The following is a 17,649-nucleotide window of genomic DNA, read 5'->3' as shown; positions in this document are numbered from 1 at the left end:
GTAATAAGAAAAAAAAAAAGACAATTTCTGATTGTTCTGTAGGGAATAAAATGGTCAGTTAAGTAAACATTGCAGATGGGAGTTACAGGTGTTAATTTAAAAAAATAAATGAGGTGGTTTCAAATTACACCAGAATCAACCCTTTCATTTTGTTATACACCTCAAATTTAAGTAAACTATTTAATTTTTTTTTTTTTTTTTTTTTTTTAAATGCACAAAATTAGACATTAAACATTTTTAAAGCTCAAGATATTTTTCTTTGGGACAGTAGTCAAGCTGACTTCCACACTTGTTTTTTTATAATTTTCCACACATTTTTGCCAAAAAAATGACTGTGCCAGAGTTTTTTCAACTGGATAGCGTGAGAATTGGGAGCATGCATAACCACAGTAATTGAAAAATAGGTGCAATAGCCAAGTTAATTTTTGCACCCGAAATCTTGTGCTTCATTTGATATGCCCCTATATGTTCAGCTATATAGCTTATTACATGGCTATTACAAGTCATTCATATTAGTTATAACGGAGGCTTTATATAGGCCACAAACTCAGAAGTGACTTATTCTTTATAAGGAATATTCTTACACAGCTACCTGCTAGAACACCAATATAACATGCTTTTTTTAGTACATATAAACAGAAAAAAAAGTTGGCTAACCTTCACAATCTTTGGTCTTTGAAGAAAGATTTCAGCCGGAAAATCTTCCATAACAACATCCTGTAGTAGCTGGCAACTTCTCCAGATTAAGCTGTGGTTTTTGCTTTTCAGTGAGCTAAAATTAGTAATAAATTAGCAAGGTCCAATACAAACAGAATGACAACCTTCAAAACTATATAAAGTGAAGAAAACACACACAAACAAAACAATCAACAATTAATGTTAAGAGCATATAGGAATACAAACTCAATGCCTATGTATTTGTCTGAGAATGTATTGTACTGTTAAAAATGATGTGTCATATACACAACAAACAATATTGTCCGCTTACATTGACGACAGCTGTCAAAATCAATATATGATAGTGTTTCCCAGCTCTAGTCCTCAAGTTTTAGAAGACTCCAGATTTTAAGGATATTGAGGCATTTGGTTCAAGTGTTGAACTACCATGGAGTAGCCAACTCATGCATCTGACTTAGGGTCCAGGGATGCTGGTCCATTCACCATAAATACACTAGTTTTGTTCTTCTGTTACATAGCTGAAAGTCCAAAGGATAATCATATGCCTCAGCCACTGCTAGTGCCAGCCCAAGAACATGCTGAGAAGAGTGGTATCTCCATCCAATCCAAACAGTTCACATGTTTCAAATCCTCTAGTATGAAGTTAATTAGCAGGCGGTTTTTAGCCTACAGTAATGATAACTTATTGGCTTTTACGGTCATGAGGGTCAGTGTGTTGCAGACTGTGGTCACCCCTCAGTAATAAGGTAACGATGCTGTGTGTTCTGTCAGCACGGTCTCCAGCGGTCTCTTTCAAAACACAGAAATGCTAATTGCTGGAAGTTGTTTATACCACGTAAATAACTTACAGCCATTAGCCATTCTGTGGACCATGTTCAACACCCCTGAGACATTGTCATGCATGAAAACACCAATGAGCTTTACAATCTCTGATTCATTCATGCTGGCAAGACAGGGACCCATTACCATGACAAGGGCCGTGGAGAGCGACACCGGCTCGGATAAAATAGGGGGTGTGGTCTAAACAGAAAGGGCATTGCCAGACCGCCTACCGTGGGGCACAGTTCAGATTGCGGGGGCTCATTATCTTACCATATCTTCAACTAAATGCACAATATATTGAAGGAATGTCGGTTGGTGTGGACCCCCGATGTGTCTGAATTACGTCATTCACAGACACATCGCGTTGGCTCTGCAGCACAGCCAATAGGCCATATATCTGCAGATATATTGTCACATCGTGCTGTGTGTATGGGTGGTTGGTACACTTGCTGTAAAGGCCGACGGGGACATATATTACAACTGGGCGGGCACATGTAAATGCCCGCCCAGTTGTCACATCTGGTACAACACCAGTAAGTGTATATGCACTTACAGATAGTCTGGTGGATTGGCCAGACAACTGACCCATCAGCCAGGTGTCTACCCAGCTTAAGCAAATCAAAGGTATGAGTAGTTAATTGAGAAAAAAGTTGCACATTGCAGGTAATTCAGAGTTGATCGCAGCAGCAAATTTGTTAGCAGTTGGGCAAAACCATGTGCACTGCAGGTGTGGCAGTTATAACATGTGCAGAGAGAGTTAGATTTGGGTGGGTTATTCTGTTTATGTGCAGGGTAAATACTTGCTGCTTTGTTTTTACACTGCAATTTAGATTTCAGTTTTAACACACCCCACCCAAATCTAACTCTCACTGCACATGTTACATCTACCCCCCCCCCTGCAGTGCACATGGTTTTGCCCAACCGCAAACAAATTGCTGCTGCAATCAATTCTGAATTAGGTCCATTGTCTCATAAAAGCCAGCGCTGACTGTGTACCTTAATAGGTTACACAGTCTTTACACAGCCCCCCCTCCCCCCTCCTTCTACAACCCACTGGTACTGTGAGAGATAGCTGGAGTTGCTGTGGAGGAACTGCACATCACTGACAGCTTTTCTGCAGGCAGGAAAATGGCGCTGAACGCTGCTGGGTCCGCTCTGAGAAGCTCCGCCCCCATAATGGCGCTGTCTTCCCGCTCTTTATAGGATTATACTGGCCTGAGGATTTATGCTGGCAGAGATCCCGGAACCCCAACAGGATGTGTGACCAGTGTAGGGTGTAGGCGCTGGCTCAGGGCGCCCTTCACTATGTACCGCTGAGCCCCGGAGTGCAGTTAGTACTGCGCTCCATACCCTGTTGCCACCATCTTCACACCGGCTCCCCGCTTGCTAGGGGGGCCGGTGACTAACTCGCCACCGATCTTCTGGCTTTGTAAGGGGGTGGCGGCATGCTGCAGGGGTGAGCGATCCCCTGTGGCGGGGAACGTTCGATCCCCTCAGGAGCTCAGTGTCCTGTCAGCGGAGACAGTGGCACAGACCCCACAGGGCGGACACTACTCCCCCCCTTAGTCCCACGAAGTAGGGAGGCTCTTGCCAGCAGCCTCCCTGTAAAATAAAAAACTCTAAAAATAGGATTTTAATTACCTGCCGGTAAATCCTTTTCTCGTAGTCCGTAGAGGATGCTGGGGTCCATTTTAGTACCATGGGGTATAGACGGTTCCGCAGGAGCCTCTGGCACTTTAAGACTTTTTAACAGTGTGAACTGGCTCCTCCCTCTATGCCCCTCCTCCAGACCTCAGTATAGGAACTGTGCCCGAGGAGACGGACATCTTTGAGAGAATAATTCATATTAAACTAGTGGTGAGATTCACACCAGCTCATATCAAACAACAAAACATGCCACCAAGCATGGCCTTCAACATAACCCATGCTGCATACCTAACATAACAGCAACCGCTGTAAAACATCTTAACACATGAGAACTTGTGTAAAAAGATAAAATGTAAATCTGCAGGAAAAAAGGAGAACTGGGCGGGCGCCCAGCATGCTCTACAGCAGGGGTGGGGAACCTCCGGCTCGCGGGCCGTACAAGTAGAACTTGAAACCAGCCGTCGGTTCGTGAGCCAATCAGAGCTCGCGGACCGGCAGCTAATCAGGAGCCGCGGCTGCCGGTCCGCGAGCTCTGATTGGCTCTCGAACCGGCGGCTGGTTCAAGTCCTACACGCCGCTGCCCAACATAGCCGCGCTCTCCTCCGTGTCCCGCCGAAAGGAGCGGTAAGTAGCACGGAAGGGCGGGGGGCACTGTGGGGGCATCTGTATACCTGGCACTGTGGGGGCATCTGTATACCTGGCATTATGGGGGGCATTTGTATACCTGGCACTGTGGGGGGCATCTGTATACCTGGCACTGTGGGGGCATCTGTATACCTGGCACTGTGAGGGGCATTTGTATACCTGGCACTGTGAGGGGCATTTGTATACCTGGCACTGTGGGGACATCTGTATACCTGGCACTGTGGGGACATCTGTATACCTGGCACTGTGGGGACATCTGTATACCTGGCACTGTGAGGGCATTTGTATACCTGGCACTGTGGGGGCATTTGTATACCTGGCACTGTGGGGGCATTTGTATACCTGGCACTGTGGGGGCATCTGTATACCTGGCACTGTGAGGGGCATTTGTATACTTGGCACTGTGGGGGCATCTGTATACCTGGCACTGTGAGGGGCATTTGTATACCTGGCACTGTGGGGACATCTGTTAACCTGGCACTGTGAGGGGCATTTGTATACCTGGCACTGTGAGGGGCATTTGTATACCTGGCACTGTGGGGGCATCTGTATACCTGGCACTGTGGGGGAGCATCTGTATATTTGGCACTGTGAGGGGCATTTGTATACCTGGCACTGTGGGGGTAATTGTGGATCTGGCACTGCACTATTGGGGGCATATGTGTATCACGTCCCATTTTAACTGGCCACACCCATATTTTTGGCGTGCGCGCGCCAGTACCTCTAAGGGGCAGACCTGCTGAGGGGCAGGGTAATTTTTTAAATTGAGAATTTTTGTATGGCCCCCGAAGTATTTTATAAATATCCAAATGGCCCTCGGTAGAAAGAAGGTTCCCCACCCCTGCTCTACAGACTACGAGAAAAGGATTTACCGGCAGGTAATTAAAATCCTATTTTCTCTTACGTCCTAGAGGATGCAGGGGTCCATTTTAGTACCATGGGGATGTACCAAAGCTCCCAGTACGGGCGGGAAAGTGCTACTGTTCCTGCAGAACTGACTGACCAAACTTAAGGTTGTCAGCAGCCAAGGTATCAAACTTGTAGAACTTAGCAAACGTGTTTGCCCCTGACCAGGTAGCAGCTCGGCAGATTTGTAATGCCGAGACACCCCGGGCAGATGCCCAGGACGAACCCACCTTCCTAGTAGAGTGGGCTTTTACCGAAGTCGGTAACGGCAATCCCGCCGTGGAATGAGCGTGCTGAATGGTACCTCTGATCCAGCGCGCAATAGTCTGCTTAGAAGCAGGACACCCAATCTTGTTGGGGTCAAAGAGGACAAACAAAGATTCTGTTTTCCGTATTCGAGCCGTTCTTGTAACATAAGTCCTCAACGCCCTGACGACATCCAGGGACTTGGAAACGGCTGATGTGTCAGAAGCAACTGGCACCACCACTGGTTGGTTGATATGGAAAGAAGACACAACCTTAGGAAGAAAATGCTGACCTGTTCTCAGTTCAGCCCTATCTTCATGAAATATCAAATAAGGACTCTTGTGAGACAGAGCACCTAACTCAGACACACGCCTGCCTAAAGCCAAGGCCAACAACATGACAACTTTCCAAGTTAAAAACTTCAACTCCACCTCTTGTAGAGGCTCAAACCAGTCCGATTTAAGGAACTGCAACACTACATTAAGATCCCATGGCGCTGCAGGAGGCACAAAGGGAGGTTGGATGCGCAGAACCCCCTTCACAAACGTCTGGACCTCAGGAAGGGAAGCCAATTGTTTTTGAAAGAAAATGGACAAGGCCGAAATTTGGACCTTGATAGATCCTAATCTCAATCCAGCATCCACACCCGTCTGTAGAAATAGGAGAAGCCGTCCCAATTGAAACACCACCGCAGGAGACTTCATGGATTCACACCAAGATACATATTTCCTCCAAATACGATGGTAATGTTTGGACGTTACCCCTTTCCTGGCCAGAATAAGTGTGGGAATAACTTCAGTAGGAATACCCTTACGGGCTAGGATCTGGCGCTCAACAGCCATGCCGTCAAACGCAGCCGTGGTAAGTCTTGATAAACTAACGGCCCTTGCTGAAGCAGGTCCTCGCGAAGAGGAAGCGGCCGCGGATCTTCCAGTAGTAATTCCTGAAGAACTGAATACCAGGCCCTCCTTGGCCAGTCTGGGGCAATGAGGATTGCTCGAACCCTTGTTCTTCTGACAATCTTGAGAACTTTTGGAATTAGTGGATGTGGAGGGAACAGATACACTGACTGAAACACCCACTGGATCACCAGTGCGTCCACTGCTATTGCTCTCGACCTGGAACAATATTTCTGAAGCTTCTTGTTGAGACGTGAAGCCATCATATCTACTTGAGGAACGCCCCAACGACTTGCTACCTCCGCAAAGACTTCTGGGTGGAGGCCCCATTCTCCTGGATGGAGATCATGTCTGCTAAGGAAGTCTGCTTCCCAGTTGTCCACTCCCGGAATGAAAATTGCTGACAGAGCTTTTGCATGTCTTTCTGCCCAGAGGAGTATCTTTGTCACCTCTGCCATTGCCGCTTTGCTTTTTGTTCCGCCTTGATGGTTTATGTAAGCTACAGCTGTTACATTGTCTGACTAGATCTGAATGGGACGACTTTGAAGAAGGTGTGCCACTTGATGAAGGCTGTTGTACACAGCTCTCAATTCCAAAATGTTTATGTGAAGAAGAGTTTCCTGACTTGACCATCTTCCTTGGAAGCTTTCCCCTTGCGTGACTGCTCCCCAACCTCGGAGACTTGCATCCGTGGTCACCGGGATCCAGTTCTGAATCCCAAACCTGCATCCCTCCAGGAGGTGAGAAATTTGTAGCCACCACAGGAGCGAAACTCTGGCTTTCGCCAACAAGATAATCCTTTGATGCATGTGGAGATGCGACCCGGACCACTTGTCCAGTAGATCCCACTGGAAAACCCTGGCATGGAATCGGTCATATTGTAGCGCCTCGTAAGCTGCTACCATTTTCCCCAGCAGGCGAATGCACTGATGAATCAATACTTTTCGTGGTCTCAAAATTTGTTTGACCATGCTCTGGATTTTTTGAGCCTTTTCCACTGGTAGAAATACTCTCTGTACCTCGGTGTACAGTATCATTCCCAGAAATGATAACCTCATCGTCGGTTCCAATTGTGATTTTGGAAAGTTGATGATCCAACCGTGCTGTTGAAGCACCGTCAGGGATAATGTTATGTTCTGGAGTAACTTGTCCCTGGATCTCGCTTTTATGAGGCAGATCGTCCAAGTATGGAATTATGTTGACTCCTTGCTTGCGAAGGAGAACCATCATCTCCGCCATCACCTTGGTGAATATTCTCGGAGCTGTGGAGAGCCCGAACGGTAATGTTTGGAATTGGTAATGGCAATCCTGAACCGCAAACCTCAGGTATGCTTGATGTGGCGGGTAAATGGGGACATGCAAGTAAGCATCCTTGATGTCTACTGACACCAGGAATTCTTTTCTTCCAAGCAGGAGATCACCGCTCTCAGGGACTCCATCTTGAACTTGAACCTTTTCAAATAAAGATTCAGAGATTTTTGGTTTAAAATCGGCCTGACCGAGCAATCCGGCTTCGGCACCACAAACAGGCTTAAATAAAAATCTTGGTTCTTTTGTTCGGCAGGAACCAAGGAAATTACCTTGTCTTGGCATAATTTGTGTATTGCGTTAAGGACATTTGCGCTGTCCTGAGCAGAGACTGGCAAGGCTGATTTGAAAAATCGGCATGGGAGAAGGTCTTGAAATTCCAACCTGTAACCTTGGGATACTATCTGTAATATCCAAGTATCCAGATCTGAGTGAACCCAGACCTGGCTGAAAATAGTAGACGCGCCCCCACCCGATCGCACTCCCGCTGGGGAGCCCCGGCGTCATGCTGCGGCTTTTGCAGCAGTAGTTGTGGACTTCTGCTCAATGGGAGCTTGATGGTGTTGTAGGTTTCCCTACCTCTTCCTCTCCCTCTTCCTGTGAAGAAGGGGGTACCCTTTGCCTTTTTGTACTTGTTGGGCCGAAAGGACTGCATAGTATGAGAATGATGTACTTTTTTAGGCGGCGCAGCTGCCGACGGCATAAAAGCGGACTTGCCCGATGTAGTAGTTGATATCATGGCATCCAGCTTCTCACGAAAGAGGGCCTCCACATTGTAAGGGAGTGCCTCAATATTTCTTTAGATTCTGCGTCAGCATTCCATTGGCGGATCCAGAGTGCCCTGCTGGCTGAAATCGCCATAGCAGAGGCCCTTGAGCCCAGTAAGCCAACGTCCTTCATAGCCTCCACCAAGTAACCTGCAGAATCTTTGATATGACCTAGAATTAGAAGCATATCATCCTTATCGACAGTGTCAATATTAACAATCAAGTTGTCTGCCCATTTTTCCACTGCGATACCTACCCACGCAGAAGCAGTTGTGGGCCTGAGTAACATACCCGTAGCCATATATATAGACTTTAAATTTGTCTCTAGCTTGTGGTCAGCAGGTTCTTTTAAGGAAGCTGACCCTGGGGCAGACAAAATGATTTTCTTCGACAGCCTAGAGATTGAGGTGTCTACCATTGGGGGTGACTCCCACTTACGCCTATCCTCTTCAGGGAAAGGGTACGCTACCTGCAACCTTCTAGGAATAGCAAACTTCTTTTCAGGGTTAGCCCAGGATTCCTCAAAGAATGCATTTAAGTCCTTAGACGGAGGAAAAGTCACCACCTGTTTTTTATTTAATTTAAAATAATCTTTTTCCTCAGGTGCAGGTGTTGTGTCAGTAAACTCTAACACCTCTTTTATAGCGACTATCATACTTGAATGCTCTTAGCGAGTTTGGGGTCTATCCCTCTCAAATCCCCAGTGTCGACCTCAGCGTCGGAATCTGTGTCAGTGTCCTTTTGCATAATTTGGGCCAGAGACCTTTTCTGGGAACTGGAGGGGTCCCGAGTGTATGAAGTGCAGGAATCAGCAAACAATGCATCCTCCACAGACTGTCTCCAATACTTTGTTGTTCAGACTCAGAGAATTTCTTCGCCAGTTTAGACATATTACTCTGCAACTTTCTCACCCACACAGGCTCAGAACACTCTTGTGCCTCCAAAATGGGTTTCTCTGGGGAAGAACTTTCTCTAGACATGGTACACGTGTGTACAGTCACACTACTCACACACAGGGGAGCTACTGGGGACAGCTCTAATCTAATGTCTGTCAGAGGGACCCAGAGGGAATTGCCAGTCCATACCACGCGACCTCTATGTATTGCATACAATAAAGATATTATATTATATATATATATATATATATATATATATATATATATATATATTTATATTGAAAGATAAGCCCGGCACTCTGTTTGTAGTCCAAATTCTGCCCCGGTGCCTCCAGTATCGAAGACAATAGTGAAAAAAGGAGTCTGTGGCACTCAAGGTCTTATCCAAAAGTTGATTGTATTTAAAACATCAAAAACAGGGACATCGACTTTTCTGGGATATCAACCCCTTTTTTCAAGATGTGTGGAAGCGTGTATAGACAAGTTGTCACGATCCGGGTATCTGGACGCCATTACTTACCCTTCAGATGCCTCCTAAGGCGGGCTCAGCGTTCCAGGACCAGATTCCGCTGTTCCTGAGTTTCCACATGCAGAGTGTCAGAGTGGTGTTTTCATCAGCCGCGGCCTCCGCTGTGCCCGCGTGGTTAAATGTGCATCTATCAGCCTGGCGTCTCCTGTCTCCGGTGGCCGGCGCCGCCATTACTGTTTCCCAGACCACATGGATTACAAACCAAACTTCCCTCCAAGTGTCTGCATGGGCGCAGCCATCTTGGATTCTGTCATCTGATCATTTCCACCAATCTGCTGTTTGTATTGTTGATTTGCATAATTGCCTAGCCAACCCCTTCCTTGCTGCAGGTATAAGTAAGCTGTGCCTGAGCAAGGAAGACGTCAGTGCTTTGGTTGTCAAACCTAGTTCCTGTTTGTCTCTCTTCTATGATTGTCTTCCAGGTTCCAGCTCCTGTCTCAAGACTTCCACCATAGAGACCCGCACCAGCATTCCACCTGCGGTGTAGCCTGACTCTCCAATCCATTGTGGATTCATCTGTTTCCAGCTACAACACTACCTGCTTCCAGCCTCAGCTTCCAGCAGAATACAGCTTCCCTTAAAGGGCCGGTGTCCTTTCTACACTTTACCACTCTCCACCGGAATTATTATTTCTCCGCTCTCAAGTTCTACATTTCAGTTCACATTTCATCGCTCCCAAAGTTCATTTATTATTTAACTGGTTCCAGCCAGTATCCACTCCGTGCTAACAACAGTCTGGTTCCAGCCAGTATCCACAGCAGCTGTTTTACCTTCAGCAACCCAGCTCTTCCTGGAACACCAGCTGGTACAATCCTGGGTTATCTCCATTGCTACAGCCGGGCCTGGTAAGGACTTTCCATCTAGAAGATCATAAGAACTATCTCACACTACCAGTGCCCTGTGGCTCCTGCCATGCTGTAGTACTCAGGAACTGTATTTATTCTTTGCTGACTTTTACGTTTTCCTTTATTGCTGCTGTGATGCGGAGTTGTCATAATAAACATCATTGACTTTTATCTAAGTTGTCGTGGTCACGCCTTCGGGCAGTTATTATGTTACTTACATGTCCAGGGGTCTGATACAACCTCCCAGGTTCCGGTACATCTCAGCCCCTACAACTGAGGCTGCCTCCCGTCAGCTCAGGCCCTCAGTTGTGACACAAGTGAAAAAACTCACCTTAAATAGGAGAAGACCCACCGACCCGAGAGAAGTGCAGCCGCTCCGGAACCCGCCGTGGACGCCAAGCCGCGCAGAGTGATGACGCGTCAGCGCGTCAGAGAGGCGTTACGTGGACAGGTTGCTAAGCAACGTCTGGAAAACAATACACACCCGGAAAGAAGCCGCTGTGAAGTAAAGACCAAAAGAGTGAAATGAAATCACAGACAACCAACAGGATGTGGGCATGCAAAGGAACATGTGTATATACCGAAGTGCATGCTAATAGTAAAAATGAAGTAATGCAGCCCAAAGCTTGATGTGTAATAGGTTGCCCTGTGGAGAGGGTAATCAAAGTGTAGGGATTACAAACATTCACAATGAGTCATGCATAACGGTATGGCTAGGGAGAGTACAACACTATAGTGTTACCGTACAGCTAATAGTGACTCCATAATACAATTCTATAATATGCTGGTAATACTAGTAATGTTAATGTCCGCATAGTACATATTACGGAAGTCTCTTAACCGAAGGTACTCCACACGATTCTCTCATTCAGGCCCGTGGGATGCATGGTGCCCAACTTAAAGATCCAAGTTGATTCCTTCTTTAAGAGCCGACCTTCCCTGTCACCTCCCCGTAAGGATTTAGGGACCTCGTCAATGATGATGTGTTTAAGGCCAGACAACGTGTGTTGAGCCTCAAAGAAATGTCTAGCTACAGGTTGATCAGAGGCTTTTCCAGACAGTGCTGCCTTGATCGCAGACCGGTGGAGGGCCATGCGTTCTCTTAGGGTCCTAATTGTTTTACCCACGTAGCACAGGCCACACGGGCAGATGATCAAATAGATGATGAATGTGGAAAAGGGCGGCCACCCGCCGGGGCGGTCAAAACACGAGACTCAAGAGATCGTGCTGTAAAAAACAAGACTTAGTATTCAACCTTTCTAAGCGCACACTTTCTCCAATGGAGTTGAAGGTTCTCAATTATGGTCTTACGTTTGTCCCTACCAATGTACATGATGACCTGACTTGGAAAATAGATCTGTTCCAATTTGCCAATTTACGGCGTCAGGAATACTTTGCCCAGCAACCGTCACAGAACTCACCTTCAACTTCCAGCTTACAACCATTCATCAATAAACGGAGTCATTCCCTTTTTGATCCCCCTTCGTCCAATCCCTCCATTAAGTCATTTATCCGCTTAATGGATGAGTCAATGGATAAATATTCTAAAGCCGTTACACGACATCATTATAATTTGTCCAAACAGGAACAGGTGGCACTTAAGAATCTCGGCTCCTATACTGACATAGTCATCCGCCCAGCTGACAAGGGCGGGGGGGTAGTGATCCTGGACCTTATATACTATAGGTCAGAGATCCTAACACAGTTATCAGATCCTAAGACATACAGTGTACTGCATGCAGATCCCACTTGGACTTTCAAGCAAGAGTTAGACAACATACTCGCTACAGCATATGCAAATGAGCAAATCTCGGACAAATTACTTAAAGCACTCACACAACAACATCCGGTAGTGCCCATCCTCTACACGGTGCCTAAGATTCATAAAAGTATAACCGCACCGCCTGGACGTCCCATCATATCCGCACGACAGTCACTGTATCAACCTATTTCACAATTTCTTGATACAATATTACAACCTCTGGTGCTTAAACAACCGACTTGTCTTAAGGATACCACTTCATTCTTACATGCATTGGAAACATTTGGCCCCGTTCCGGCAGGGGCGCTTTTGTGCACAGTGGACATTTGTAGTCTGTATACTAGCATCCCGCACATTGATGGGCTGGCAGCTATGAGAACTTTCTTGATTGAAGAAAAAATGTCTGATGTTGACCTTGAATTCTACATGACATTACTAGAATTAACCCTCACCAGGAACTACTTCCTTTTCGACAGCCGGTTCTACCAACAGAGAACCGGCTGTGCGATGGGAAGTAATGTGGCTCCGTCATACGCCAATGTCTACATGCTGAAGGAGGAGGTTAAGATGTTTTTCCAAGATGATGAGCTGTCAGCATATATAGCACTCTTTACCAGGTACATTGATGACCTGTTCATCATATGGACAGGGAGTGAGGCTCAGCTTGACAAGTTGTTGTCCTCCATCAACGCAAGACCATCTCCTATAAAAATCACCCACCAGATTTCGGCTACGTCCATTAATTACCTGGATGTCTTGGTTACCATACAAGATGGCACACTATGCACAAGCGTTTACCATAAACCAACGGATAAAAACACCCTTCTACAAGCCAACAGCCATCACCCAAGACCTCTGAAGCAAGGACTTCCCAGGTCACAGATGATCAGAATAGCTCGCATTCACAATCAACCTGAGAGTTTAGAGAATGAGCTGGACAAGCTTATACTAAAATTCATAGCAAGAGGCTATGATTGTTCTGCTTTGGAAGCAACCAAGAGGGAGGTGCTGAAAATGCCTCGCAGTGGTTTGATGCAACCGAAGGTAAAATCATTAGAGAAGAGAATACCATGGATCACTGTTCACGACACCTCTAGCCCCGTTTTGAATCGAGCCAACAGGGCACTGTGGCCCATAGTGTCCACTGATCCGCAGCTACCATTTAAACATAAAACTCCTATGATGAGCTATAGAAGGGGACGCAATTTACGCAATTTATTGGTTCATACTGACATTTCCAAGTTCCCCAAGCCTACAGATGTCCCCAGGAGTGACACATTTATCTCTAAGAAACCTGGTTGCTATCGGTGTCTGGGTTGCACCACTTGCACCCACATGTTGACAGGTTCAGTATTTACGTTGCCATTAACCAACAGAAAAATTTACATCAGACACACAGTGACATGTACTTCCACATTCATCATCTATTTGATCATCTGCCCGTGTGGCCTGTGCTACGTGGGTAAAACAATTAGGACCCTAAGAGAACGCATGGCCCTCCACCGGTCTGCGATCAAGGCAGCACTGTCTGGAAAAGCCTCTGATCAACCTGTAGCTAGACATTTCTTTGAGGCTCAACACACGTTGTCTGGCCTTAAACACATCATCATTGACGAGGTCCCTAAATCCTTACGGGGAGGTGACAGGGAAGGTCGGCTCTTAAAGAAGGAATCAACTTGGATCTTTAAGTTGGGCACCATGCATCCCACGGGCCTGAATGAGAGAATCGTGTGGAGTACCTTCGGTTAAGAGACTTCCGTAATATGTACTATGCGGACATTAACATTACTAGTATTACCAGCATATTATAGAATTGTATTATGGAGTCACTATTAGCTGTACGGTAACACTATAGTGTTGTACTCTCCCTAGCCATACCGTTATGCATGACTCATTGCGAATGTTTGTAATCCCTACACTTTGATTACCCTCTCCACAGGGCAACCTATTACACATCAAGCTTTGGGCTGCATTACTTCATTTTTACTATTAGCATGCACTTCGGTATATACACATGTTCCTTTGCATGCCCACATCCTGTTGGTTGTCTGTGATTTCATTTCACTCTTTTGGTCTTTACTTCATAGCGGCTTCTTCCCGGGTGTGTATTGTTTTCCAGACGTTGCTTAGCAACCTGTCCACGTAACGCCTCTCTGACGCGCTGACGCGTCATCACTCTGCGCGGCTTGGCGTCCACGGCGGGTTCCGGAGCGGCTGCACTTCTCTCGGGTCGGTGGGTCTTCTCCTATTTAAGGTGAGTTTTTTCACTTGTCTATACACGCTTCCACACATCTTGAAAAAGGGGTTGAAATCCCCGAAACGTCGATGTCCCTGTTTTTGATGTTTTAAATACAATCAACTTTTGGATAAGACCTTGAGTGCCACAGACTCCTTTTTTCACTATATATATATATATATATATATATATATATATATATACACATACAGGGGTGTATCTAGGGGTCCAGGCGCCCCTGGCAAAGTATGGGACTGGCGCCCCCCATATTTGAAATAGGGAAAGTGCATGTGCAAAAAGGGTCATGATCTTGTGGGAAAGGAGCATGACTATACAATAGCACCCCCTAATCAAATTACGCTACATAGTAGTAAGCCTTATACACATCATGCCCACACAGTAGCAGTTCCCTTTACTCATCATGCCTACATAGTAATCCTTATCACACTGTGGAGACATCAGCAGTGCCTGGCCTGGCTGGGAATTGTAGTTTAATTTCAGTTTCTTACCTATACTGCATTGTGGTGCCGGACACCGGTGCCAGCTCCTGCCTGCTAAGCGAGCTTCTGCCCTCCATCCCAGGTAATGGACAGGCAGCTCGGCACACCAGGTATTGCCAGACACTATGGCTTAAGGCAGGGGTCTTCAACCTTTAAGACAGTGTGGACCACATTAAAAAATTCAGTGAAATCCGAGGACCACTAAACGCATTTTGCTGCCTGTGCTTCAGGTCTCCGCGTGTTCCCCGCTCCCTCCCCAGCAGTTATCCCAGGCTCAGGAGCCTTTCCACATATTATATATACATATTTACAGTGGTGCAAGTAGAAAAAAATAAGATTTTACTTACCGATAAATCTATTTCTCGTAGTCCGTAGTGGATGCTGGGACTCCGTAAGGACCATGGGGAATAGCGGCTCCGCAGGAGACAGGGCACAAGAATAAAAGCTTTAGGATCAGGTGGTGTGCACTGGCTCCTCCCCCTATGACCCTCCTCCAAGCCTCAGTTAGGATACTGTGCCCGGACGAGCGTACATAATAAGGAAGGATTTAGAATCCCGGGTAAGACTCTTACCAGCCACACCAATCACACCGTACAACTTGTGATCTGAACCCAGTTAACAGTATGATAACAACGAAGGAGCCTCTGAAAAGATGGCTCACAACAACAATAACCCGATTTAGTTAACAATAACTATGTACAAGTATTGCAGACAATCCGCACTTGGGATGGGCGCCCAGCATCCACTACGGACTACGAGAAATAGATTTATCGGTAAGTAAAATCTTATTTTCTCTGACGTCCTAGTGGATGCTGGGACTCCGTAAGGACCATGGGGATTATACCAAAGCTCCCAAACGGGCGGGAGAGTGCGGATGACTCTGCAGCACCGAATGAGAGAACTCCAGGTCCTCCTCAGCCAGGGTATCAAATTTGTAGAATTTAGCAAACGTGTTTGCCCCTGACCAAGTAGCTGCTCGGCAAAGTTGTAAAGCCGAGACCCCTCGGGCAGCCGCCCAAAATGAGCCCACTTTCCTTGTGGAATGGGCTTTTACAGATTTTGGCTGTGGCAGGCCTGCCACAGAATGTGCAAGCTGAATTGTACTACAAATCCAACGAGCAATAGTCTGCTTAGAAGCAGGAGCACCCAGCTTGTTGGGTGCATACAGGATAAACAGCGAGTCAGACTTTCTGACTCCCGCCGTCCTGGAAACATATATTTTCAGGGCCCTGACAACGTCAAGCAACTTGGAGTCCTCCAAGTTCCTAGTAGCCGCAGGCACCACAATAGGTTGGTTCATGTGAAAGGCAGAAACCACCTTAGGGAGAAATTGAGGACGAGTCCTCAATTCTGCCCTGTCAGAATGAAAAATTAAGTAAGGGCTTTTATATGATAAAGCCGCCAATTCTGACACACGCCTGGCTGAAGCCAGGGCTAACAGCATCGTCACCTTCCATGTGAGATATTTTAAGTCCACAGTGGTGAGTGGTTCAAACCAAAGTGACTTAAGGAACCTCAAAACAACATTGAGATCCCAAGGTGCCACTGGAGGCACAAAAGGAGGTTGTATATGCAGTACCCCTTTTACAAATGTCTGAACTTCAGGTACTGAAGCCAGTTCTTTCTGGAAGAAAATCGACAGGGCCGAAATTTGAACCTTAATGGACCCTAATTTTAGGCCCATAGACAGTCCTGTTTGCATGAAATGGAGGAAACGACCCAGTTGAAATTCCTCTGTAGGGGCCTTCTTGGCCTCACACCACGCAACATATTTTCGCCAAATGCGGTGATAATGTTTTGCGGTTACATCCTTCCTGGCTTTGACCAGGGTAGGGATGACTTCATCTGGAATGCCTTTTTCCTTCAGGATCCGGCGTTCAACCGCCATGCCGTCAAACGCAGCCGCGGTAAGTCTTGGAACAGACAAGGCCCCTGTTGGAGCAGGTCCTTTCTTAGAGGTAGAGGCCACGGGTCTTCCGTGAGCATCTCTTGAAGTTCCGGGTACCAAGTCCTTCTTGGCCAATCCGGAACCACGAGTATTGTTCTTACTCCTCTCCTTCTTATGATTCTCAGTACTTTTGGTATGAGAGGCAGAGGAGGGAACACATACACTGACTGGTACACCCACGGTGTCACCAGAGCGTCCACCGCTATTGCCTGAGGGTCCCTTGACCTGGCGCAATATCTGTCTAGTTTTTTGTTTAGACGTGACGCCATCATGTCCACCTTTGGTTTTTCCCAACGGTTTACAATCAGGTGGAAGACTTCTGGGTGAAGTCCCCACTCTCCCGGGTGAAGGTCGTGTCTGCTGAGGAAGTCTGCTTCCCAGTTGTCCACTCCCGGAATGAACACTGCTGACAGAGCTATCACATGATTTTCCGCCCAGCGAAGAATCCTTGCAGCTTCTGCCATTGCCCTCCTGCTTCTCGTGCCGCCCTGTCTGTTTACGTGGGCGACTGACGTGATGTTGTCCGATTGGATCAATACCGCCTGACCCTGAAGCAGGGGTTTCGCTTGACTTAGGGCATTGTAAATGGCCCTTAGTTCCAGAATGTTTATATGAAGAGATGTTTCCATGCTTGACCACAAGCCCTGGAAATTTTTTCCCTGTGTGACTGCCCCCCAGCCTCTCAGGCTGGCGTCCGTGGTCACCAGGACCCAATCCTGAATGCCAAATCTGCGGCCCTCTAGTAGATGAGCACTCTGCAGCCACCACAGAAGAGACACCCTTGTCCTTGTCGACAGGGTTATCCGCTGATGCATCTGAAGATGCGATCCGGACCATTTGTCCAGTAGATCCCACTGAAACTTTCTTGCATGGAATCTTCCGAATGGAATCGCTTCGTAAGAAGCCACCATTTTTCCCAGGACCCTCGTGCACTGATGCACTGACACCTGGCCTGGTTTTAGGAGGTTCCTGACTAGCTCGGATAACTCCCTGGCCTTCTCCTCCGGGAGAAACA

At 46.9% G+C, this 17,649-nt stretch overlaps 1 protein-coding gene across 3 annotated transcripts in view; it reads right to left on the bottom strand.

The window, feature by feature from the left end:
* The window catches only part of RTTN (rotatin), a 660,131-nt gene that overhangs the window by 494,705 nt on the left and 147,777 nt on the right, over positions 1-17,649 (bottom strand). For all 3 annotated transcript variants that reach the window (XM_063923387.1, XM_063923386.1, XM_063923388.1), the window contains exon 7: positions 658-772. In XM_063923387.1, coding sequence (XP_063779457.1) covers positions 658-772 — 115 coding nt within the window. The remainder of the gene's footprint in view (positions 1-657; positions 773-17,649) is intronic.

The sequence above is a fragment of the Pseudophryne corroboree genome, chromosome 5 (genome assembly GCF_028390025.1).
Source record: "Pseudophryne corroboree isolate aPseCor3 chromosome 5, aPseCor3.hap2, whole genome shotgun sequence".
In the NCBI taxonomy this organism is placed as follows: Eukaryota; Metazoa; Chordata; class Amphibia; order Anura; family Myobatrachidae; genus Pseudophryne; species Pseudophryne corroboree.
Note: the sequence above shows the minus strand (reverse complement) of the source record. Positions and strands in the feature narration are given on the sequence as shown.